At 41.7% G+C, this 27,258-nt stretch overlaps 1 protein-coding gene across 1 annotated transcript in view; it reads left to right on the top strand.

Moving 5' to 3' along the window:
* Positions 1-2,620: 2,620 nt before the first annotated feature.
* The window catches only part of EPDR1 (ependymin related 1), a 34,665-nt gene continuing 10,027 nt past the window's right edge, over positions 2,621-27,258 (top strand). Inside the window, exon 1 of the mRNA XM_060157336.1 lies at positions 2,621-3,211. Within this exon, the coding sequence (XP_060013319.1) occupies positions 2,907-3,211 (305 nt within the window). The 5' untranslated portion in view covers positions 2,621-2,906. The remainder of the gene's footprint in view (positions 3,212-27,258) is intronic.

The raw sequence follows: 27,258 nt of genomic DNA on the forward strand, positions 1-27,258 counted from the left end.
TATATGATATTTTCTTAGGGCATTAGAATATGAAAACATGTTATCTGAATGTTAATCTTTAAAAACATGATTTAACTGGAAATCTGAACTTGAGGCAGACAGATTTTTTTGTCTCTAAAGCTTAGATCCACAAAGTTAGTTTAGTTTTGACCCTGATCAGGACTGAGGATTAAAATAGCCCAGGAAAGGAAAAGCACAACTAACATTTACTGAGCATGTACAATGGGCTCGGGGTAGTGCTAAGTGCTTTAAATGCATGATCTTATTTTTTTTTCCCCAGGAACATGAATCAAACACGGTAGGCTGAAAGGGTAAATGAGACAAATACATTTCAGGATTCACCCAAGGAGTCCAATTCTATTTTGTGGGAAGGCCGGGGTGACCAAATACAGGCAGGCCAATCTAGAGAGGCATTCCAGTTTTCTGTAGAACAGATCTCAAGCTTCAGAAATGCCAACTCAGGCTAGTGAAATATCAAGCGATGGAGATAGCCCAGATGAGATCTCAAGCCATTTTCAGCAGTAAACTCCAGTAGGTATAAATGCCTGGCTTAGTGAAAAAGATTTTCAGCCCAAGTTCCTACCAGGGAAGAAGATACAGTTTTGAGAGAGCTGGACTCCCTGTCCTTTTCCTGGAGATAGTTGAGGAGGGCAAACCTGGGGAGGACTCAAACTTCTGCAGCCAGTTTGAACCTGCTGCATTAGTTTAGTTATGCAAGTACCAAATCGCGACATTTCAGGTGCTTCCCTCATGTTCGCAGATGGCATGTCCTTTACGAAAGGGAGAGGAGAAGTTAAGAACCCTTCTCCATAAAGCTCTTTGCTTATCCCATTAGGTCTGTTGGTAGTCTGGCCTTAGCATTTCTAGGAGAGGGTGGCAGTGTTGAGGGATTCATCCGGAGAGTCTGTCAACCAGTCTCCATCTTCTTGCCCGGCTTTAGCACTCAATCCATTACCTCATACTTGACATTGATTTGCCAAAAGCTCACGTAACTGGGGAAGTTCCCCTGGTCAGTGGCTTCTCTCTGGTAGCTCCTTTTCAGTCTCCTCCAGGGACTGTTTCTCTGCCCATCCTTTCAATGTCTGGAGTTCTCTAGGGCTCCATCCTCAGCCTTCTTCTCACTCTCTACACTCCCTGCTGCTCCAGGTTGGCTCAACCTTGGCACTGCTGACAGTGGGGCTGGATAATTCTTTACTGGGTGAGTGGTGGTGGTACTGGGGGCTGTCCTGCACATTGTGCAGTAGTATCTCTGGTCTCCTCCCACTAGATGCCAGGGGCAGCTTACCCCCTACCCCACTGTGATAATCAATAAGGTCTCTAGATATTGTCAACTGCCCCCTGGGGGACAAAGTTGCCCTGGGTGGAAAACCACTGTGCTACTCTCCTCTCTGGCTTCGGGGACCACCTAGATGTCAGTGGCTTCCAAATCCAGACCTCTAGGCCTGCTGGTCTCTGGAATTGTTTATCCAACTGTCCCCTGGGAACTTCCACCTGTATATCCCACAGTCATCTCAAAATCAGCCAACCCTAAACTGAATTTATCTTCTCTCACTCCAGGCTGAACTCCCAGTGGTCCAAACCAGAAACCTCTTCCTCCGAGTCTAAATCCTTCTCTCTTGTTCCCAACTCTTCCACCCTCTGCATTTCTACAACCATGGCCTTAGCTCAGACAGCAGCTCTCGTCTGGACTGCAACAGTATCTTCCTCCTTCTCCCTGCCCTCTGCCTTGCCCTGCCACCCGCCACACTGACCTGGGGGAGCTTCCTAAGGCATATCCCTGATGATGCTCTCCCTAGCTTTACATTTATGGATGGCTCCAACAGCCCCGGTATTAAGAACTAATCCTTAAAATGGTTTTCAAGGCCTTGAGTGATCTGGCTCCGGACTATCTTCTGCTTCATACTTGAACCCAAATATCACACTCATTTTCTCTCGTCGCCGCGCTGACTCTCATACAGGAACGCTCTCTCCCACTTTCACCTGCCTCATGCTTCTTCATCCCTGAAAGGCAGATCTAGTGAAAAGAGTCTATAAACTTGGAAAGCAAGGCTTTGTTTTTGGTTTTTAAACAGTTGTTTTCTTTCTTCTTGATTCCATACTCTAGATCCTAACATTACACCAACATAAACCCAATTAACTTTCTTCTTGATGATCCTAAACTCCCAGACACATAAACCTCTAGGCTTGTGGTATTGTCAAGTGATGAGTGAGGGGAGCAGTCTCACCGCAAATGTGGCCTCCAGGCATGTCCTTGAGTCCTCAGCCCAAGAGCAAGGGCCTATTTTCTAGTCCGCCAGGCTCTGTACGGGGAGTGGGGGGGGGGCTGCCAAACGGCCATGATAAATGACTCGTGTCATTTCTTCAGGAAGGAACCCTTTTTTCCATTTTTAATTTGGAGTTAGCAGGTGGCAATTTTGATAAAGGGACAGGGTACCTGCGGCACAGCAAGTGCTGAGGCCCTGCTTTCCCGACCTTGACCTCGAGCTCGTCCCCCAGAGTTGGTTACCCGTTGAATACTCAAGTTAGCAGAGAAACATTTCCCTTCTCATCGCTCCCCCCCCCGCCCCCCTTTAAAACACGGATGCCCTTCAGGATGCTAGTGGCACCGCTGCCACTGCATTTCCTGTTGGCAGCAGAGAGCAAGTGAAAACAGAAGCTGCAGCGGGCAGCGGCCCGGGCACAAATAGCTCCCGCACGATTCACCGGAGCTTCCCCAGGGCCCAGGGCCCGGAGCCCAGGCCTGATCCCCAGAGCCGTAGAGGCCGCCGCCGGGACCGGCAGCAACTTGGCCCAGACCGCACTCGGGCACAGTGCGAGAGAGCTCCGCGCTGCGCTTCTCCTGGGCTGCTCAGCGCCCCCTCGGGCTCGGGCTGGGCCTCGGGGGGCGGCGGGCGAGGCGGACGGCGATGCCGGGACGCGCTCTCCTCCGTGTGGCCCGCAGGGTCCTGGGCGCCTGGCTGCTGGGCGGCCTCTGGGTCTGGGCGCTGGGCGGCCTCTGCGGCCTGGGGGCGGCGGCGGCGGCCCCGGGGCCCGGGGCCGGGGACTCCCCGGGGTCTCAGCGCCCGTGCCAGGCGCCGCAGCAGTGGGAGGGGCGTCAGGTGCTGTACCGGCAGAGCACCGGGCGCTACAGCCGCGCCCTGCTCTCCTACGACGGGCTCAACCAACGCGTGCGGGTGCTGGACGAGAGGAAGGCGCTGATCCCCTGCAAGAGGTACGCGGGGCGCCAGGGCGCGGAGCGTGGGGTCGCGAGGCCCGGGGAGGGCGAGGTCGCGGGGTTTCCAGCCGCTCGCGGCGCTTCCCTCCTCTCCAAGACAAACTTCGCCGAGAGGATCGCTTGGGGACAACACAGTCGGGGGCTGGGTGGCGGCTGGGCCCACCGGGGGCGGCCTGCTAGCGGGCACTCAGTGAGACCCCGCGGGGCGGTGGCCGGTGAAGAAATGACCTGCCGGGCGCTCCAGGCCCAGGTTCGCCCACGCTCAAAGGCTGCTGAGTCAGCCTCCTGGCTCCTGGTGCCCCCTTCAGCCTAGGGCGTGTCTTCTGCACTATCTCAGCTCTTCCAGGAGCCATCTGCGAGGACGACAGGCAGATTTTTTTTTTCCCACATTTTAAAGGAATGTGACAACACTGCAAAAGGTGTGTGGAATCAGTTTAAAAAAAAATAAACTCATCACTGTGTCATAACCATTAAAATTTCGGTCTACTCCCTTAAATTTTCTTTTAAGCAAGTTTTACATTCTGTAATCAAAAATCCTATGTCTATCTTTTTTATATAACACGATCTCTTATGTGTTCTTATTTACCATTTTATTAGTTGGCCCCTACCTATTTTTAATGGCTGCACAATATTCCACAGAGGGGTTATGCTACAATGTTTTTTAACCACTGGTCTGATCATTCACCTTTCTGAATCTCATGTGACAAAGGACACTGTCTTTCTGAGACCTCAGCTTGCTTCTGACCTCTTTAAGACCTGATTTCTATTTTGGGATCACCACCTGTCCATTGCCCCCCATTCCTGTTTCTCTGTGTGTGTTCTTCCCAGGGTTATGCTGGCCTCTTTGTATGGCATTCGCATCATTAGGAGGTGCTATGTGAATGTCCACAGTTTAAGGCTCCAGTGGGCAGTAAGAGGTGGGGCAAATTTGATATCATTTTACCTAAAAGCATTTGCCCAAGTATTAGGCATCTTGAAGACAGTATGGAAGTGCTAGAACCCTTCAAAGGAGTATGTTCGAGAATGAAAACAGTGCATGATGACTGTAAACCATGAATGCTGAGGAGGCCTGGGGCAGCCGAGTCATCGTGGTGCACTGGGGGTATCTGTTCTCTTTCAAGAACATGACTGTTTTCTGTCAAGTGTCGAAGGTCTTTGTAATAATAATAGCAACAACCAACATTTGGGTACTTGTTACGTACCAGGCATGGTGCTGAAGACGTTCCACATACCATATGGTTTAGTTTAAATCTCACAACAACTTGACAATGCAGCTTTTATGATCTCCAGTTTACAGACAGAGAATCTGGGGTTGAGGGAGATTAGACAGCTTTCTCAAGACCAAGAACTGGGACTTGAGGAAACTGAGTGGATTCTGACATCTATGATGTAACAGGCTCTTGTCTGTTCATTCATTCTTTCAACATGCATTTTTTCGTGTCAGGCATTTTGTATTCAGAGTGAGTCCTGGGCTTCAGGGAGGTCACGGTCTGGGGGCAGAGTCACGTCAGTAAGAATTCCCATACAGTGGGGTGAAGGATGAGCTGGGCACGAGAGCACCTCAGACAGGCACCTAACCCAGGCTTCCTGGAGGAGGTGGGACAGGAGCAAGTCCCAAAACCCCCGGACGAGCTGACCATTAGAGGGAACGAGGCATGGAGGGGAGACTGGTCCAGGGGGATGTGGGTGTATTCCAGGACATCCTGCCACAGGCAGGGCTGAGAATATTCCAAGAACTGCAGGCCAATCACTATTAAGACTGAAGCATGGAGGGCTTCCCTGGTGGCGCAGTGGTTGAGAGTCCGCTTGCCGATGCAGGGGACACGGGTTCGTGCCCCGGTCCGGGAGGATCCCACATGCCGCGGAGCGGCTAGGCCCGTGAGCCATGGCCGCTGAGCCTGCGCGTCCGGAGCCTGTGCTCCGCAACAGGGGAGGCCACAACAGTGAGAGGCCCGCGTACCGCAAAAAAAAAAAAAAAAAAAGACTGAAGCATGGAGTATGGCGGGAGGTTGGGGACCCAGGGAAGGATATTTAAGCAGTGGAATGCCGTGATTGGATTTTATAAAGAAAACTGGTTGTATGGTCGAGAATAAAGAAAAACAAGAGAAGAAGCCGAAACATGACCTAGGAGATGTCTGTAGAGAGAGCCAGGTGAAAGACGGGGAGTGGCAATGGTGATGGTGAGAAGTGGACGCATTAGGGAAGTCTTGAGGATACTGAAGAGGCTTATTGAAGGAGGTGCAAATGATTAGACGCTATGCTGCAGGGTCGTGGGGGGGAGGGAACAGTCATTTTTGGCTTCTGAAGCTTACAGTACTGATGGCATGAGTAGATGGGGACGCTGTTCGCTGAGATGGGGTTTGGTTTTCTGCACTTGTGATAAAGGGTCAAGCGCTACTCTTTGTGTTCGTTGTTGTGAAGCCTTTTATGATAGTGGCGTATTGATGAGTAGTCATGTTGAAGGTGGGCTGAGATGGCCCAAAGCACACTGCTGACACAGAGGAGTTTGGCCAGGACAAGGATAGGGTTCGTGGCTGCCCCCGCTCCCACGCCCCAAGGTAGTATTTTCACAACGTAAGGGATTAGGCTCTAGAGTCAGATAAATCTGCCTCTGAATTCAGATTCCCAGTGTGGGTCTTTGGGTAAGTTACTCGATGGGAATACTACTAATGCCTAATGTATTGCTTTGTTGTGGGGATGAAATGAGTTCAACTGTGAATAGCACATAGTGCACTGGTCTGACACATAGTACGAAAGGCGCTCAGCGTGCGGCCGCAGCTATCCCCATGGCCACCGCCATCATCGCCATCCTGGTGAATGTACCATGGCCCAGAGACTCCCTGCCAGCCCTGTGGGCTCAGACGGTTGATCTGGCAGCACAGTCAAGGGCCCTTCCTTGGGGAGCACACTAGGAGCAAACAAGCTCCAATGTTACACTGGATATTTCAGTGAGTGCTGCAGCTGGCATGGGGGCCAGCACTCTCAAATCTGACTAGCTCATTCTCTCCCTGTAGGCAGACCTATGTGGAGAGCCAAATTCTAATCAGGAAGTTGTGAGCAAAGAGTTGGAGCAAATTCATGGAGTCTAATGACTGCCTGCTCTAGGCTAGGCCGTGTGCTCAATGTTGAGCTTTCCATCATGCATACGACAGGCCAGCCCAGCGTAATCAGGCTAAGATAAAGTGACGCATCATTTTCACCAGAGTGGTGCCTTGTCGCTGATTCTATGCTACCCCAATGCTGCTGGTCCAGACTCCCTCCGCTCTGCACGGGGCCTTGGAGGGTACTGCTCCGGTTGTCTTAGCAATCCTTCTTCTATGACTCCATGATCAATTAATATAGTCTTCAGATATGTGTATTGTATCTTTAGTGGGGTCACAGCCAAATCTTGCTGGCCTAGAAGCTTTTTTGTCCCCCTGTGGTGATTTGTTTCTTTCTTTCTTTAACTCAAGTATAGTCGATTTACAATGGTGTGTTAGTTTCTTGTGTACAGCAAAGTGATTCCGTTATACATACATATATCCATGCTCTTTTTCATATTCTTTCCCGTTATGGTTTATTACAGGACACTGAATATATTTCCCTCTGTCCATGTGGTGATTTCTCATTTCTTTGCCCTGATCTGTCAAGTGTTGATTTCACAGTTTAGCTTTTAGAAGGCCATTTTATTCCTCATCTTTCCAATTTCTTGGCAAGGTTCTGTCTCACAGTCCCATCTCTGGCCTTAAGTCAGATGTAGAAAAGAATGTTTAGTGCATAAATGCGTTTTTAAGCTCTTTAAATGTAGATTTGTTGGAACAAACTCAGAAACTTTTTCAGGTATTAGCAGTCTGGCCAAGAAACCAGATGTTATTTGAAGAAAATATGGATGGGTTGTCTCTTCATATTTATTTATAAGTTGAGAAGTAGTTTTAGAATTGGATCAACTTCTTAAGATTTTTATTTTGCATCCAGTTAGTTATGGAAAGTCCCACTGATAGTTACTGTGGAATGACTAGGATTTTCCAGGCTTTCTTCTCCCTGAGATGATGGAAAAGATTAAATAACCTTACAAGCTTCAGATAAGACAAGCCTTAGCAGAGAATGGGAAATATTAGTAATTGATACTATTTCATTTTCTGGTTCCAACTGTCTTTCCTATAAACTCACAAGTATTACATTTGGAAGACTGAAGGAAAAGCAAGATTACTTTGTACTTCAGTAACATAGTGAACTTTATGGGAGAAGCAATGTAGATGCTGAATGAATTTTGTTAGGTTACCAGTAACTTACTGCTCCCATTTACAAGATGGTGGATTGGGAGTTGGAATTAATGAAGCAGAGCGAGCAGAGAAGCATTAAGAGGACATGCATTGGTAAATTAGGAATGTGTCTTAGAAGACTGTTCAACTACCAATCCTACATGTTTGGGGATTTTTTTTTTTTTTGGTAAAAGACTAAAAAAATATGTCTTAAATAGAGTGACAAGTGGGTTCTTATTCAAATACTGATTAGTTTATCTCTGTCTCAATTTTTCCAGACCATTCTGTTTCTTGGAGAACAGAATATAATTTCTCTATTCTTAGAGAAAACCACCTAGTGTAGTGGAGAGAGCATGGACATCCATTTAGACAGTCGTGGGATGCCAAACATGGTTTCTAATCCTGGCTTCACCTCCACAAGGTCCTTTGCTTCTCAGAACGTCAATGTTTTTCATCTTTTAATTTGATTTTAATGATATCTACAATGTTTTGTTTTGTTTTTTTTGTGGTACACGGGCCTCTCACTGTCGTGGCCTCTCCTGTTGCAGAGCACAGGCTCCGAACGCGCAGGCTCAGCGGCCATGGCTCACGGGCCCGGCCACTCCGCGGCATGTGGGATCTTCCCGGACCAGGGCACGAACCCGTGTCCCCTGCATCGGCAGGCGGACTCTCAACCACTGCGCCACCAGGGAAGCCCTACAACGTTTATACTAAATAATGTTTAGGACTTCTTCCTTAAAAGCTAGGTACAGATAAGATTAAATGATACCATGAGAGCACTCCTTGTACTTTTATTATATTAGGCTGATTCCTGTTTCTACCAAGATGCAATGAATTTGACATAAATTCTAAATGTTTTCTCAACTTGTCCCCTTGTGTAGACAATTCAGAGTTCTTTTTCTTCCTTCTCTTCACCTAAGCTTGTGTTCATGGGTAGAGAAGAGCAAGGCTGTCTTTAAATGCTTTGGCTCCAAACTCAGAAGGCTGTCCTCTCCATGGAGCCTCCCTGCGCTAAGGGGTTGAATAGGACTGCTTACAGAAGTGCCCCTCCAAGGATCTGCTGTGGAAGATTAATTCCAAGGGGTGTTATCACACCAGGCAACTTCGACAGTCATATGTGTTTGAGAATCAGGATTAGGTTTTTTTTCCTCCAAATATACAATTTTATTTTGAAACTATCTCCCACTTACAGAAAAGTTGCAATTCTGGTCCATAGCCATTTTTTCCCCTGAATCATTTGAGAGTGAGTTGCCAACTTGATATCCCCACGACCCCCAATACTTCAGTGTATATTTCTTACAAACAGGGCCATTGACCTGCATAACTGCAACACAACCATACAAATCAGGAAATTAACATGCATTCATTTCTACCATCTGAAATTCAGGTCTCATTCAAATTTTTCCACTTGTGCTTTTTATGTTCTTACAGCAGAAGGACCCAGTTTATATTCAAGCATTGCATGTAAATGTTGTGTCTTTTTAGTTTCTTTCTGTCTGAACAGTTCCTCATTCTTTCTTGCACTTCAATACAGGCCAGTTATTTGGTAGAATGTTCCTTGATTTGGGTTTGTCTGATGTTTCCTCATAATTAGATTCAAGTTATTCACTTACGGTAGGAACAGTAGGACTGTCACATCTGGATGTTTACTTTGATGACTTGATTACTGATGTCTGCATGGTTTCTTCAGTGTGAAGTGACACTTTTATACTTTGTAATTCATAAGTGTTTTATAGGGAGAGATTTTAGGACCATGTACATATCCCATTCTTCATTGAAGTTTCAAGTTATTCATTTGTTTTTATCAGCATGGACGCTAGGATTCTCATTGAATTGCATTTGCTCTCATTGTTTATTTGATGTTCAAATTGTCCCAGATTGGGCCAGTGGGAACCTCTTCAAGTTGGCTTCTATGTTCTTTTGACAGGTCTCCCTTATTCTTTGAGCACTTCCTTGCTTTCTGGCAAGATATTCCAAGATCATCTGTACTTTCCCTGCCAGAGTCTTGGAATAAGCCATTTCTCAAGAAGCTCTGGTTACTTTTACTGGAGAATAATATTTGGAAGCCTAGGTCCTGGTCTAGGTGTGCTCATGGCTCTTGGATGGCACTGCTTCCAGGCCCCTTCACTGGACAAAGCAAGATGATGTAGGTTTGAATACATACATACGTATGCACATACACACACAGAGTCACTAACACATACATACAAACATTTATATCTACATTTATTTCTAAGCTTTCAATTCTAATACATAGAGATATTTATACCGATATCTCTAATTCTGATCCACCAGATCATTCTAGTGTACTCCTGTTCATTTTTCGTACCTCCCTTTTTAGGGCGTGAGAAAACTGGATGCCTTTATTCAACTGCAGTAGGTAACCAGTCAGGCATTGCTATGGTACCCCCCTCCCTACATGGATGCCTTCCTCTTGGGCTCTGCACCCCAGGCCAGGCCATGCAGACACCTACCTTGCTTGGCCCTGTCTAATGGCTTTAGACTAAACTGTTTAATAAGGGGAAGGGAAGGTCAGGTTACATTTTTTTATGTGTTTTTCTTTTGGATTTCTCGGGGCAACATCATCGTAAATCCTCAGGGAGATGAATTAGTATGAAATGTTCAACCAATTTGTTTGATCCTGAGCCCTGCTTTGCATGGATTGGGCTCCCATTTGAAGAAATCCTGACTTTCAGAATTTCAGAAAAATGACTCCTTTGCCCTTACTCCCTCCTCTTGGTCTCTGATAACTGGAGCCAGTATTTTCTTTTATTGGCTCAGGAAGTCTGACTGCTTGTGGCATTCTGATCCTCGAAAAATAAACCATGCTGATTTGCAATACTGAGTTTTTCTTCAAGAAAGAGATTTTATTGGAAGCGCATAAAGTTTTCTTTAAGAGTCTTAATTCTGTGGGTCTACTGACCCTGGATTTCAGAGGGTTGATGCTGGGATGTGGAAAAAGTGGGCAGTGAGGAAAAAGAAGTTCCAAGGAAGATAAGCCTAGGAGAGTAAAGGGACTGGTGGGATAGGAGACTAACTTATAAAAAGAAGCCAGAGGTGGTCACCATACTGCTTTGAAAACATCTTTATTTCTCTCTATTAACCTTGAATTGTTTCTTCCTGATTCTGACCTCAAAGATGGTGGTCAGGGGCAAAGTGCCCAAAGATCTGAAAATATTCCACCAATTAGTGGTTTGTTTTTCCTGGAATAAATGTGATAGGCTTATATTTCCCCAATTCCAGTAAAAATCTTCTATTTTCCCCCTTTATAATTTATTTTATTTTACCCAGCTTTCAAGAAAAAAAAAATCTTCTCTTGATCTTACTAACTGAAACCCCATTCTCCCCTTCTATTTAAAGCAAATCTCACGCTAACTCCAATTTCTGTCCTCCCATGCTCTCTTGGACCCCCCTCCAATCAAACATTGATCATCACAGCTCTACTGAAGCGGTTCTGGTCAAGGGCAGTACACTCCACATTACTAATCAAGTGATCTTTTATCTGGTCTCATTTTACTGTCGGTCATTTCCTCCATCTAGAAGTATTTTCTTCATGTAGCTTTCAGGACACTGTGCTTTTCTAGTTCCTCTCCTTCCACCTCATTTTCTTACCTTCTCAGCCTCCATTGCTCTTTCTCCTCTTCTCTTGGATCATGAAGAGTGGAATATTCCAGGGCGCAGGCTTCCCATCCCTTTGCTTTTCTGTCTCTACCCCTTTTTTGGTGATCACATCTAGATCATGGAGTCAAATGCCATCCTTACCTGAAGGACTCGCACATGTGCATGTCCAGCCTAGAGCTCTCTCCTGAACTCTGCGTTCATATATCCAGCTGCTTGGTTGAGTTCTTCTTTTGGATCTCTAATAGCTATCTCAAACTCAGCATGTCCAAAATTAATGCCTCCCCTGCAAACAAACAAACAAACAAAAGTTATTCCCCTTGCAGTTTTCTTTACCTCAGCTAATAACAACTCCAGTTGCTCAGGATCAACCCTTAGAGTCATCCTTGATTTCTTTTTCTCCCACTTGCCACAAGTAATCCAGAAGCAGACTCTATTGACTCTAATTTTGATATAGACCCAGACTTGTAGACCAGAATCTGACCACACCTTTGCTGTCATCCTGGTCCAAACCTTCATCATTCTTGCAATAGCCTCCTAACGGGTCCCTACTTCTGCCCTTGCTCCCTTTGGTCTGTTCTCAACATAGCAGCCCAAGTGATTCTGCTAAAAATTGTTGTATCATGTCTCATGTCTGCTCAAAAACCCTCCTGTGCCTTTCTGTGTCTCAGAGTAAATGTTTTTGCATGGACTTGACCACCCTGTGGGATCTGCTTCCCGACCCCCTCCACACCTTGTCTTTGACCTCTTCACTCCATCGTCCATCCATCATCACCTCATTGCCAGCTCACTCACTCCAGCCCGTGGCCTCAGCATTCTCACTCCTTTGGCACTTGTGCTGTTGATTCCTCTGCCTAGAAAGCCTTTTCCCTAAAAAGCTGTACGGCCCACCCCCAAATTAGACTGTCCCTTCTCTCCACATTTTCATACATCCCACCTCACTGCCTTTTATGTTCAAGATATTTACCTACTATTTAATATTTTTATTAATATTTTATGAACATACTATTTAATTTAATTAAAAACTTTAAAGTCTGTTCCCTCATATCCAAAGTAAAGCTCCATAAGGTCCAGGATTTTTCTCTGGTTGTTGCTGTATTTCCAGCACCATAGAACAGGCCTGACTAAAGTTTTTTGAATGAGGGAATGAGTAACAATGATACATAGTCATTGTAAACCGATACCTAAAATACAGATAAGCAAAGAGAAAAAAGTAAAAATTACCCATAACTGCCAAAGTGATAACGACTACTAGTAACATCTTCTAAATATCCTAAGAGATTTTTCGATGCGAAGTCTACATACTGTAGCCCATACTGTTTTCTAATAGGCTGTTTTTCCTTTAATAATATTGTGCGAGCTCATCCATACTGACTCGTCTGCTTGTATCATCTTTGAACTCCTGGCTTCTCTTCATTCAGGTCTTAGCCCATCACCTTCTCAGAGGGGCCTTCTGTGACTGTCCAACAAAGCCCTCCCCACCAGCCACTCTCCATCACATCTCGTTCTGTTTCCCTTAGGACACTATCACTGAGTGACATTGCCTTGTGTCTCTCTTCCCTGGAGTGAGAGGAGAACTTGATCTGTCTGGTTTACTACCAAAAGCCCAGCACCTAGAAGTGCTTGGCACATAGTTAGTCTCAGTAAATGTGTGTTGAATGAATAAATACCATTTTTATGACTTTGGGATTTCTAGCATTATACATGTTCATGGTGGAAAGTCTAGATAACAGAGAAGAGCAAAATAGAGTAAAGAGAGTCCTGTTGTCCAGGATTAACAACCCTTATATATGTGCTTCTGGATTTTTAATTTCTATTTCTGTATATACAATTCTAAAATTAAAGTGGAAACATGCTTTGTGATTTTTTAAATTTAACAAAACATTGTACATATTTCTCATGCCACTAGGTAATCTTTAACAGAATCATTTTTAATGACTGCATGGTATTCTGGCTAATGGATGGAACAGAGTTTCTGTGAACAGTCCCTTATAGGGGACAGTTATGTTTCTTTTTCTCTTTATTTATTTGGTTGGACTGGGTCTTAGTTGTGGCAGGCAGGCTCCTTAGTTGTGGCAGGCGGGCTCCTTAGTTGTGGCTCACCAGCTCCTTAGTTGAGGCGTGAAAACTCTTAGTTGCGGCATGCATGCGGGATCTAATTCCCTGATCAGGGATCGAACCTGGGCCCTCTGCATTGGGGGTGTGGAATCTTAACCACTGTGCCACCAGGGAAGTCCCCAGTTATGTTTCTTTCCCCTCTATTTTTCACTAGTATAAACAACTACATGTATGACCTTGTATTTGTGTGCAGTTATATGTGTACCACTTTAAAAATATTTTGGATAGATTCTTCGATAAGAAAATGATTGAAAAGGGATTGCACATTTATAAATTTTTGACAACTTTGCTCTTCAGGAAGGTTGTTCCAGCTGATATTTCAACTGGCAGAATATGAATGTTCATGTTTCCCACACTCCTATAAGGAGCCTAATTATTTTTAGTGATTTCAAATATGATAAACAAGAAACTGAAGGGCAAAATGACATACCTGTAGTGATGTCACACTCCCTTGTCATGAGTCTCACTCTAAAGTGAATGCCTCTAATTTGTCACACTTAAGTCTCCTACTGGCTGCTGGTTTAACAAAGATACACTATCATGTTCAGTAAATATTTTTCTGACCTATATTATAAAGAATTTATTCTAATCAGAATGAATCTTAAACTTCCCCAACCTAGTGACTTGTACTAATAGATTGCCTGACATTAAACCATCTTTGCATTCCTAAAATAAATTCCAATTTATTATTATGCATTATTCTTTAAATAGTCTGCTTGATTTGCTAGTATTTAATATTTGTTTTTAATCTATAGCCATAATTTAGCTTGATCTATAGTTTATATTTTTGTGTTTTCTATATTTTAATGTCAGGGTTTTCACAGCTTTGTAAAAGAATTGGCAAGCTTTCTGTATTTCTCTATGCTCTATAGTCTTGAGGTTGGAAAAAACTGAGTCATGAAACCATGTGGACCCAACTCCTTTTGAAGAAGTAACTCTTTGATCTCTTTTTAAGATCGAACATCTAAAATGCCACTAGGCTATTGTAAGGATTTTTTTTTCTGGTTATTGACCTGCTTACCTTTCTGCTTAAGTCTTAGTTTTGGTTGTTTATATTTTCCTAGAAAATCTTTTATTTCATCAAGATTCTATTTGTCATCATAACACATTTGTACATAATATTTCTCTCTTTTTTAAATGTCTTTATTGGAGTATAATTGCTTTACAATGGTGTGTTAGTTTCTGCTTTATAACAAAGTGAATCAGCTATACATATACACATATCCCCATATCTCCTCCCTCTTGCGTCTCCCTCCCACCCTCCCTATCCCAACCCTCTAGGTGGTCACAAAGCACCGAGCTGCTCTCCCTGTGCTATGCGGCTGCTTCCCACTAGCTATCTATTTTACATTTGGTAGCGTATATATGTCCATGCCACTCTCTCACTTCGTAACAGCTCACCCTTCCCACTCCCCTTGTCCTCAAGTCCATTCATAATATTCTGTTAACTTAAAAATCTTCACCTTATCTATCAATATCCCCTTTTCTTCCCAATATTCTATATTTATATTTTCTATCTTTTTCCTCAGAATTACATTTTAACAATAAACTAATGGATACGTGTGATGGTTTTATGGTTTATCATTCCCTTATATTTTACATCTTATATCTTCTTTGTTAAGGACAATTTTTGAGAATTAAATTACAGTGCCTACCCATATTTTGAAAAGTTTTAAAGCAGGGTTATAGTGGAGCATACACTCCACTACAGGTAGGAGGGCATGCCATGACCAATGGATCACCCAGGCTCCTTTCATGCATGAGCTACTCTCAGCTCTTCTCTCATCAAACACTGCCTTCAGTGTTTCTCCTACTCCTCAATCTCAGGTTTGGAGAATTTCCCCCAATATGGGCATTGGAAGTTTCCCCAGCACCAGTGGTTTTCTTCAGAAGCAGTGCATCTTGAACTGAGAGGCCATCTGAAGAATCAGACCCTAGCAGGGTGACTACGTTGCCCTCAGACCTTCCAAAGAAAGGATAAACTCTTGGGATAGATGGCCCCCAAACAGAAGAAGCAGCGGCTCCTGGACAAAAAGGCTGCAGTGCCTTGGATGACCCCTGCCTCTTCACAGAAGGCTGCTCTTATTGTGGCTTAAAGTTAGGTCTACTGGGAAAGGTCCAGAGTGTGAGCTCTGCCAGTGAGTGAGGACCGTCTTCTGGGTTTCAGACTTCTCATTGTATCTTCACATGGTGGAAGGGGCCAGCTAGCTCTCTGGGGACTCTTTTATAAAGGCACTAATCCCATTCATGTAGGCTCCACCCTCAGGACCTAATCACCTCCCAAAAGTCTCACTCCTAATACTCATCTTGGGCTTTAGGTTTTCAACATGAATTTTGGGGGAGGTAAAAACATTCAGATCATAGAACCCAGAGAATCTGCTGCTCTGGAGCATCTCAGAAGTTGCCAAGGAAAATGCTGGCAGATGGAGAGATGGTGGCACAGGGCCAAGGGGCATAACAGTTCCTAGGTCCGATGTAGCCTTGTCAGCTACAGGTGACGTATAACTTATGAGGACTATATCTGATGTCATGAACCACCAGACTAGTTAGTGTGACATCCAGGAGCAGCCATGATGAATGCAAGGGCTCTGAGGTTGCTTGAAAATACTTTCAGGGAAGACTGTGGTGAGCAGAACCATCTGCATCGACTCCAAAGCTACTAAAACATTGCCCCCAAGTCCCTTACTGAGATACCTCTTATATCCTCTGGAATTGTAAGGCCTACTGCCCAGAGTGTCTCACCGAGAAGCCGATGACCCAGGATTCCAGGCTGGGAATGGAAGACGTTCCTCTGAGGAAGATGCTTGGGCCACCATGGAGCTATCTGAGCTGGCTGAACTCAAGCGGAGACAGCACCTGCTTCAGAATCCCCAGGGCAACTCTTGGCAGAGGGGCCCTGGTGTAACTGGGGAGGCAGAGGCAGTAAAGTAGAGAAAGCCTGGGGAACAGAAGCTCTCACTTCAGGAGAAACAGGCAGCGGACCAGTGGAAATTCTACCAGCCTACACTCTTGGGAGCAAAGGACACTGGGGAGAGAATCCACCTCATATTTAATATCCATTGAGATGCCACGTCACATGCTGTGTTCTGGTGTGGCTTATGTGTTTCCTCTGGATGTGGGAGTCCTCTCTCTCATACGAGCCCTTTGTTGCAGACTCTGTATTTTGCACAGTGATTCTTCTTGTAGCCCAGCACCAGGTATTGTCTGGCTCACCCCTGGGACCCCAGAGGAGCCACCCTCCTGAGGACTCGGTCCTCCTTGGGATTCACTTTTAAGGTGCCAGAACAGTTTCTTTTGTAAAGGATGAGTATTTATTTAGGTCCCAGTCGGTATGTGGAAAATAATTTAAAGTGTTTGGATGGTTTCTCGTCTTTCCTTCTTTCACCACGCTGAGTCAAGCCTTTAAAAGGTCAACTCCTTCACTTGTTAAAACACAGAGGAATTTTTATAGTGTGTGTTTGTACAAACTGCTAAGTAGCTTTGCTACAAGGCCTCTGTTAAAAGAGAAACATAAATTATTTTACTCCTTTTATTATTCACTGCAATTTCTTTTATATTTATATTCACATTCACCTGACTCCTTGATTTTGATTCATGTTTCGGTCAGCTAGAGAATATACTCAATTCATTTTCTTCAGACAGGGTACTGCTGTGGTGGTGTAATTTCAGAAATTTTGAATGTCGGAGAAATTTCACTTATTTTTTTTACATAATGATAATTTGGGGGTGTATACAATTCATTGGGTAATAATAGTATTTTTGCTTAAATTTTTTATGGCATTTAGACCTCTGTAAGATAAGTCTGATACCAAAGTAATTTTGGTTTAGTTTTAACAATTTTTTTTCTGCCCAAATCTCTGTAGGTTGTTTTCATTATCCTTGAACATTTAAAAGAGAAAAAAATTTTTTTATGGAAGTATAGTTGATTTACAATGATTTCGGGTATACCGCAAAGTGGCTCAGTTATACATACTCAGTTATATATATAAATAAAATACACACATACATAAACATATATTCTTTTTCAGATTCTTTTCCATTATACGTTATTATAAAATATTCTATATAGTTCCCTGTGCTATACAATAGGTCTTTTCGTTTATCTATTTTATATATAGTAGTGTGAATATATTAATCTTTGAACTTTATTAACGTCTCCTGGTTAATGCCCAGCTCTAGGGAAATTTCTGGAGGCTTGATACTCTGTCTTCTCTCTTTGTTCCTTGTAGAATATCTCTCTACTTAACATGTACTGGTTCTCTTACACCTGCCCCCCACAGTTCTTATCTTTTCATTAGCCTTTTCATCACTTTTTATGTGTTTTTACTTGAGTTCTGAAATAATACCTTTTCATTCACTGCTTCTGTTTTTTGGGTTTTTTCCCCCATATCCAGTCTGCTCCACGCTGCCTTCACTGCATTTTCTATTTTGATAATCATGTTTTTCATTGGAAAGCTATTCTTGTAGCCACACATTATTCCTTTTGTTCTTAAATTCAGTATCATCCCAAATCACAGTGAAAATGAAAAGTAAGATTTATATTTTTGTTCTGTTAACTGTTAGCTGGAAAGGTCTGTATGTGTTTATAGTTCAACATGGTGAGACCTGATATTTTTCTGCTGAAAAGCATAGTGCTGACTGTATGAACCTGACTATCCTTATACCCTCCCAACATCCTTAATACCCCTGATACGAAGTTCTAGAAGTCACTGTGTACCATGGCAACATGGATATCTCAGTACTAAAGAGGCTGTTTCTTTTAGTGGTGGTGAAAAAAAAGCCAGTTTGAACTATTGCCTCATGAGAAGGTTTTTTTATTATCTTCCATCAGATGAAAGACTACATGCCTACACTTTGCCAATATTCATCCAGATACATTTTTGAAACATAAAACTCTTCAATTTCTTGAGCACCCTTTTCTTCTTTTGAACTAGAATCCAAGCAGTGGAGGCCCATCACCTTACAGCCTCTTAAATGGCACACGTAATTATTCTTTGACTTTACTTTTCCTAGGGCTGCATTCTCAAGTAATTTAATTTTCCTTTTGTTATATGTGGTTGGCATCAGCCTGCACGATGAGTTGGTGTCTAACACAACAATTTTGAAATAGTGTTTTTCTTTTATGTCTCATGATTACTGTAGGGTGTAACTTGATCTTGGTATACACCAGAATGTCAAGTGGCCACAGCTCAATTCTTCCTGTGGAGAGTCAGAAAGCCAGCATGCATTACTAATCTATTATATTGCATATTAAACAAATCCAAAATTTGTCCAGTTTCTTCCATAAAAGCCAAAGTACTTTTGTAATCACAATATAATATTTGTCCACTCCCTTCTCTGTAATTTAGTATATCTTGGATGGCCAAGTACTCCTACATGGATGGTAAGAATCACTCCTTTCCCCTGTGAAAGGAGGCAAAGAACGTGGTATCAGTGAATTAGAATGAGTCTGGTTGGAGATCACATCTTGGGTTTGATTCTGGCACCATTATTTACTACTAAATTATGCTCTGAGCCTTATATTTTCTCATCTGTTTTTTTAAAAAAGAAAAAAGCTAATAACATGTCAGCCAGCTGAATTTGTCAGTCTGTAACTTCTGCCTTAGACTTTTTTTTTCCTGACTAACCCAATTCAGGACAGAAAAACAGTTGCTCCTTGGCTGTGAAGGCAGTAGCTATTTGGGTTCATTTATGCCCAGGCCAGGATCTGGTATTTTGCATTCTAGGATTAACCAAATCCTTGGGCCCTGCTCATTCTGGAAGGGAAGGCTTTCACAGACTTGTTATAAGGAATCCAATAGGTAATACCTGTAAAGTATTGGTTTTTACTTATTTCATGTAAGGTGCTTTTGGCTGCAGAAAATTTCACTGTCAGAGGCTTAAATTATAAGGAATTTTTTGTTTACCTCAGAATTCTGGTGATATGTGTCTGTAGGTTTGACTCAACAGTTTCACCAGGGCCCCTGGTTGGTTCTTCTCCATGCATCCACTCTGCCATTCTTGGAATGTTGGCCCATAGTTGCAAGAGGGCATGCTGACTTGTTGCCTCATGGCTTCAAGATGGCTGCCTCCACTCCAAGCATTAAGTTCTCACCCAACTACGTTCAGAGACAGAAAATGAAGGAAGTGGAGTGCAACAGAGACTCTCCTCTTCTTTCTTTGTGAGAAAAGAAGTTTCCAGAGGATTCCCTCTCCCCATAGACTTCCCTTTAGGTCTCCAAGGCCAGAACCAGTAATACTCCTAGCTTGTAGGAAGGCTAAGAAAACGAGTACATGAGTATACTTTCTTAGCTTCTATAGTGAGAAGCAGGTCAGGGAGAATGGGTGAGAATGCCTGCTAGGTCTTCCACAAAGGGATCTGTTATGCCCTCAGGAGTGTTCTCTTCTTCATCTCTCCATCTCATCTGAATGAATTAACCCTTCTTTGTTACATAGCAGACCACCTCTTAATGTGTACAAGTTAAATGAGCAGTTTACTTGTTAAACATTAACTGATTATAGTAAACACAACTGTAATCAGACTTTCCTACAAAACTCTATATATCCTTTCATTTACATAACAATTTCACATCCATTATCTCAAATCATCTTCATAATAATGCTGTGAGATCAAAATTTTAATTTCTCTTTATATATGGGAAACATGGAGATTAAAATTATGATCATACAGCTCACCAGTGGTAGACAGGGAGCCTTAATTCCTTGACCAAAGCTACTTTACAGTGCTTTTCATGCTGTTTGTAAACCATATCCTGAGGTAGGAAAATTAGACAGAAAGGATATCTCCTGTTTTCTCACAGTAGGGTAAACTTCTGGTACCTTTTCTAATGCGAAGAAAATAATGAAGCTCTACATCCAGTTAAAACCTCCACTGTTCCTTTTTGGGAAACAGTAGTACCTCATAAAATATAAAATGGGAATTTCCCTTGATCCAGCAATCCCAGGCTATAAATTTTAAATAGGGATATAGAAACAGAAAGGCAAAAGGGCTTATCTCCAATTTGCATTTAGCATTGTTAATACTAACGAACTGTGGAAATAATCTAAGTGGTCATGAGTAGGGAACTACTGAAGCAAATTATGGTATATGTGTACAAGAGAACTACGCATCTGTTAAATTATTGTAAAGCAATGTCATTTATGAAAATTGATGCAATCACTGATTAAAAATTCCCAAATAGCAGACCGAACCCAATAGCACATTAAAAAAAAAGAATACATTATGATCAAATGAGGTTTATTCCAGGAATGTAAGGATGATTCAATTTTAGGGAATCTGTAAACATCTGTGAAAGGCAGATGATAAAATTCAATAAACATTCTTGATACAAAGCATTCAAAAGAACTGATTGATGCTTCCTTAATATGATGAAATCTGTAGCGTTCTTAATCTGCTTAATATTGAAAACATAGCCCCTTTCCCACTAAACTCAGGAAGAAGGCAAAGATGGCCATTTTCTCCACTTTATTTAATATTGTGTTGGATTTACTGGCCAATATAATCATAGAGATAAAATATTTAAAGACACGAGAATTAGAAAAGAAGAGATAAAAACTATCTCTACCAGTGATATGGGTGCAGTATACCTGGAAAACATAAAAGTCCTAAAAAATAAAACTAATTGAAACTGATTCAAACTAAGAGAGTTCAGTAAGGTATCTGTATATAAAATTAGCCTGAAAAGTCAATAGCTTTAATATATACAAACAATAGTCTGCTAGAAAATAACAATGGAAGATCTCATTTAAAACAGCAACATCAAAAACAACAAAAGACAAACCACTTAGGAATAAACTCAAAGGAAATCTGCAAAATCTGTACAGGAAAACTTTCAAACACTCCTGAAAGATACAAAAACACAAAATGAGATTTGAAAAAATGTAAAGACTTTTTTTTTTTTGCAGGGGAATAGGATGACAACATCATACAGATATCCATTCTTCCCCCTCCGAATGCCAAAAGGGTGGTTTTTGTTGGAGCTAAATAAGTTAATTCTAAATTTCATATGGAAAAATTAAAAAACCCAAATATCTAGGAAAATCCTGGAAAAGGAGGACACAATAGGAGGTCTGGCAAATTCTACGAGATTATGAAACAACACAGTATTAGGTCTCTGTAATTAAAGCAGTGTGACACAGGTGCATGAATAGATAGACAACCCAATGGAATAAAGTAGAGTCCTGAAGCAGACTGACATAGATCTGCAGTTGGTATATGATAAGGGTGGCATCTCAGATAACTGGGAAAAAGATAGACTTTTAAATGGATGATGTTAGAACAATTGGGAAAAGATAAAATTGTACCCATACTTTACACCATACACAAGGATAAATTCCAAATGAGATAAATATCTAAATGTTAACAAAATAAAACCATACAGAGATAATAGAAATCATGGGTGAATTTTTTTATAACCTGAAAATAGGGAAAGGTTTTCTAAATATGACACAATGCAAGAGCAATAAAAGGAATTTGATTTCAAAAATGTACAATCTTGGGCTTCCCTGGTGGCGCAGTGGTTGAGAGTCCGCCTGCCGATGCAGGGGACATGGGTTCGTGCCCCGGTCCGGGAAGATCCCACATGCCGCGGAGTGGCTGGGACCGTGAGCCATGGCCGCTGAGCCTGCATGTCCGGAGCCTGTGCTCCGCAACGGGAGAGGCCACAACAGTGAGAGGCCCGCGTACTGCAAAAAAAAAAAAAAAAAAAAAAAAAAGTACTATCTTTTGCATTGTAGAAAAAAATGTAAATAATGTCAACAGACAAATGGCAGAGAAAAAATATCTGCAACTTATATCAGACACAAAAGGTTAAATCACTAGCTATTGAAAATTTAGAAAGTATATGGTAATTAAACATATGGAAAGATGTTCAACCGACTATAATGAGTGAAGGCAAATTAAAACTACACTATTGAAGGAGCTGAAAGGAGCGGGAATGAAAAAGAAAGGAGCTGAAATGAAAAAGACACTGAAGGAGACCTTCAAGATGGCCAAGGAGTAAGACGTGGAGATCACCTTCCTCCCCACAAATACATCAGAAACACATCTACATGTGGAACAACTCCTGCAGAACACCTACTGAACGCTGGCAGAAGACCTCACACTTCCCAAAAGCATCAGAAGTAGCAGATTAAATCTCCACAGTCAACTTGATGTACCCTGCATCTGTGGAATGCCTGAATAGACAGCAAATCATCCCCAAATTGAGGCACTGGACTTTGGGAACAACTGTAGACTTGGGCCGTGTGGCTCACAGGGTTTTGGTGCTACCGGCTGGGTGTCAGGCCTGTGCCTCTGAGGTGCAAGAGCCGAGTTCAGGACATTGGCCCACCCGAGACCTCGTGGCTCCACATAATATCAAATGGCGAAAGCTCTCCCAGAGATCTCCATCTCAATGCTAAGACCAAGCTCCATTCAATGACCAGCAAGCTACACTGCTAGACACCCTAGGTCAAACAACTAGCAGACAAGAATGTGATCCCACCCATTAGCAGAGAGGCTGCCTAAAATCATAATAAGGTCACAGACACCCTAAAACACACCACCAGATGTGGTCCTGCCCACCAGAAAGACAAGATCCAGCCTCGTCCACCAGAACACAGGCACTAGTCTCCTCCACCAGGAAGCCTACACAACCCACTGCATCAACAGTAGCCACTGGGGGAAGACAATAAAAACAACAGGAACTACGAACCTGCAGCCTGTGAAAAGGAGAACTCAAACACAGTAAGTTAAGCAAAATGAGAAAACAGAGAAATATGCAGCAGGTGAAGGAGCAAGGTAAAAACCCACCAGACCAAACAAATGAAGAGGAAATAGGCAGCCTACCTGAAAAAGAATTCAGAGTAATGATAGTAAAAATGACACAAAATCTTGGAAATAGATGCAGAAAATACAAGAAACATTTAAGAAGGACCTAGAAGAACTAAAGAGCAAACAAACAATGATGAACAACACAATAAATGAAATTAAAAATTCTTTAGAAGGAATCAATAGCAGAATAACTGAGGCAGAAGAACGGATAGGTGACCTGGAAGATAAAATAGTGGAAATAACTACTGCAGAGCAGAATAATAATAAAAAAAAAGAATGAAAAGAATTGAGGACAGTCTTAGAGACCTCTGGGACAACATTAAACGCACCAACATTGGAATTATAGGGATCCCAGAAGAAGAAGAGAAAAAGAAAGGGACTGAGAACATATTTGAAGAGATTATACTTGAAATCTTCCATAATATGGGAAAGGAAATAGTCAATCAATCCAGGAAACACAGAGAGTCCCATACAGGATAAATCCAAGGAGAAACATGCCAAGACACATATTAATCAAACTATCAAAAATTAAATACAAAGAAAAAATATTAAAAGCAGCAAGGGAAAAACAACAAATAACATACAAGGGAATCCCCATAAGGTTAACAGCTGATCTTTCAGCAGAAACCCTGCAAGCCAGAAGGGAATGACAAGACATATTTAAAGTGGTGAAAGGGAAAAACCTACAACCAAGATTACTCTACCCATCAAGGATCTCATACAGATTCGATGGAGAAGTTAAAACCTTTACAGAAAAGCAAAAGTTAAGAGAATTCAGCACACCAAACCAGTTTTACAACAAATGCTAAAGGAACTTCTCTAGGCAGGAAACACAAGAGAAGAAGACCTACAATAACAAACCCAAAACAATTAAGAAAATGGTAATAGGAACATGCATATCGATAATTACGTTAAACGTAAATGGATTAAATGCTCCAACCAAAAGACATAGTCTGGCTGAATGGATACAAAAACAAGACCCGTATATACGCTGTCTACAAGAGACCCACTTCAGACCTAGAGACACATACAGACTGAAAGTGAGGGGACGGAAAAAGATAATGCATGCAAATGGAAATCAAAAGAAAGCTGGAGTAGCAATTCTCATATCAGACAAAATAGACGTTAAAGTAAAAACTATTACAAGAGACAAAGAAGGACACTACATAATGATCAAGGGATCAATCCAAGAAGAAGATATAACAGTTGTAAATGTTTATGCACCCAACATAGGAGCACCTCAATACATAAGGCAAAGCTAACAGCCATAAAAGGGGAAATCGACAGTAACACAATCATAGTAGGGGACTTTAACACCCCACTTTCACCAATGGATAGATCAGCCAAAATTAAAATAAATAAGGAAACACAAGCCTTAAATGATACATTAAACAAGATGGACTTAATTGATATTTATAGGACATTCCATCCAAAAACAACAGAATACACTTTCTTCTCAAGTGCTCATGGAACATTCTGCAGGATAGATCATATCTTGGGTCACATATCAAGCCTTGGTAAATTTAAGAAAATTGAAATCGTATCAAGTATCTTTTCCGACCACAACACTATGAGACTAGATATCAATTACAGGAAAAAATCTGTAAAAAATACTAACACATGGAAGCTAAAAAATACACTACTAAATAACCAAGAGATCACTGAAGAAATCAAAGAGGAAATCAAAAAATACCTAGAAACAAATGACAATGAAAACAGGACAACCCAAACCTATGGGATGCAGCAAAAGCAGTTCTAAGAGGGAAGTTTAGAGCAATACAATCCTACCTCAAGAAACAAGAAATATCTCAAATAAACAACCTAACCTTACACCTAAAGCAATTAGAGAAAGAAGAATTAAAAAAAACCCCAAAGTTAGCAGAAGGAAAGAAATCATAAAGATCAGATCAGAAATAAATGAAAAAGAAATGAAGTAAACAATAGCAAAGATCAATAAAACTAACAGCATTTTCTTTGAGAAGATAAACAAAATTGATAAACCATTAGCCAGACTCATCAAGAATAAAAGGGAGAAGACTCAAATCAATAGAATTGGAAATGAAAAACGAGAAGTAACAACTGACACTGCAGAAATACAAAGGATCAGGAGAGATTACTACAAGCAACTCTATGCCAATAAAATGGACAACCGGGAAGAAATGCACAATTTCTTAGAAAAGCATAACCTTCCGAGACTGAACAAGGAAGAAATAGAAAATATAAGCAGACCAATTACAAGCACTGAAATTGAGGCTGTGATTAAAAATCTTCCAACAAACAAAAGCCCAGGACCAGATGGCTTAATAGGCGAATTCTATTAAACATTTAGAGAAGAGCTAACACCTATCCTTCTCAAACTCTTCCAAAATATAGCAGAGGGGGCAATCACCCTGATAAAACCAGACAACGACGTCAGAAAGAAAGAAAACTACAGGCCAATATCACTGATGAACATAGATGCAAAAATCCTCAACAAAATACTAGCAAACAGAATCCAACAACACATTAAAAGGATCATACACCATGATCAAGTGGGGTTTATCCCAGGAGTGCAAAGATTCTTCAATATGCACAAATCAATCAATGTGATACACCATATTAACAAATTAAAGGAGAAAAACCATATGATAATCTCAAAAGATGCAGAAAAAGCTTTTGACAAAAATCAACACCCATTTATGATAAAAACCCTCCAGGAAGTAGGCATAGAGGGAACATACCTCAACATAATAAAGGCCATATATGACAAACCCACAGGCAACATCATTCTCAATGGTGAAAAACTGAAACCATTTCCTCTAAGATCAGGAACAAGACAGGTTGTCCACTCTCACCACTATTATTCAACATAGTTTTGGAAGTTTTAGCCACAGCGATCAGAGAAGAAAAAGAAATAAAAGGAATCCAAATTGGAAAAGAAGAAGTAAAGCTGTCACTGTTTGCAGATGACATGATACTATACATAGAGAATCCTAAAGATGCTACCAGAAAACTACTAGAGCTAATCAATGAATTTGGTAAAGTAGCAGGATACAAAATTAATGCACAGAAATCTCTTGCATTCCTATACACTAGTGATGAAAAATCTGAAAGAGAAATAAAGGAAACACTCTTATTTACCACTGCAACAAAAAAGAATAAAATACCTAGGAATAAACCTACTAAGGAGACAAAAGACCTGTATGCAGAAAACTATAAACCACTGATGAAAGAAATTAAAGACGACACAAACAGATGGAGAGATATACCACGTTCTTGGATTGGAAGAATCAACATTGTGAAAATGACTATACTACCCAAAGCAATCTACAGATTCAATGCTATCCCTGTCAAACTACCAGTGGCATTTTTCACAGAACTAGAACAAGAAATTTCACAATTTGTAAGGAAACACAAAAGACCCCGAACAGCCAAAGCAATCTTGAGAAAGAAAAACGGAGCTGGAGGATTCAGGCTCCTGGACTTCAGACTATACTACAAAGCTACAGTAATCAGGACAGTATGGTGCTGGCACAAAAACAGAAATATACATCAATGGAACAGGATAGAAAGCCCAGAGAGAAACCCGGACACATATGGTCACCTTATTTTTGATAAAGGAGTCAAGTATATACAATGGAAAAAAAAGAGCATCTTCAAAAGTGGTGCTGGGAAAACTGGACAGCTACATGTAAAAGAAAGAAATTAGAACACTCCCGAACACCATACACAAAAATAAACTCAAAATGGATTAAAGACCTAAGTGTAAGGCCAGACACTAGAAAACTCTTAGAGGAAAACATAGGCAGAACACTCTTTGACATAAATCACAGCAAGATCTTTTCTGATTCACCTCCTAGAGTAATGGAAATAAAAATAAACACATGGGACCTAATGAAACTTAAAAGCTTTTTCACAGCAAAGGAAACCATAAACAAGACGAAAAGACACCCCTCAGAATGGGAGAAAATATTTGCAAATGAAGCAACTGACAAAGGATTAATCTCCAAAATGTACAAGCAGCTCATGCAGCTCAATATCAAATAAACAAACAACCCAATCCAAAAATGGGCAGAAGACCTAAATTGACATTTCTCCAAAGAAGACATACAGATTGCCAACAAAGACATGAAAGGATGCTCAACATCACTAAACACTAGAGAAATGCAAATCAAAACTACAGTGAGGTATCACCTCACACCAGTCAGAATGGCTGTCCTCAAAAATTCTACAAACAATAAATGCTGGAGAGGGTGTGGAGAAAAGGGAACCCC

The sequence above is a fragment of the Lagenorhynchus albirostris genome, chromosome 8, assembly GCF_949774975.1.
Source record: "Lagenorhynchus albirostris chromosome 8, mLagAlb1.1, whole genome shotgun sequence".
In the NCBI taxonomy this organism is placed as follows: domain Eukaryota; kingdom Metazoa; phylum Chordata; class Mammalia; order Artiodactyla; family Delphinidae; genus Lagenorhynchus; species Lagenorhynchus albirostris.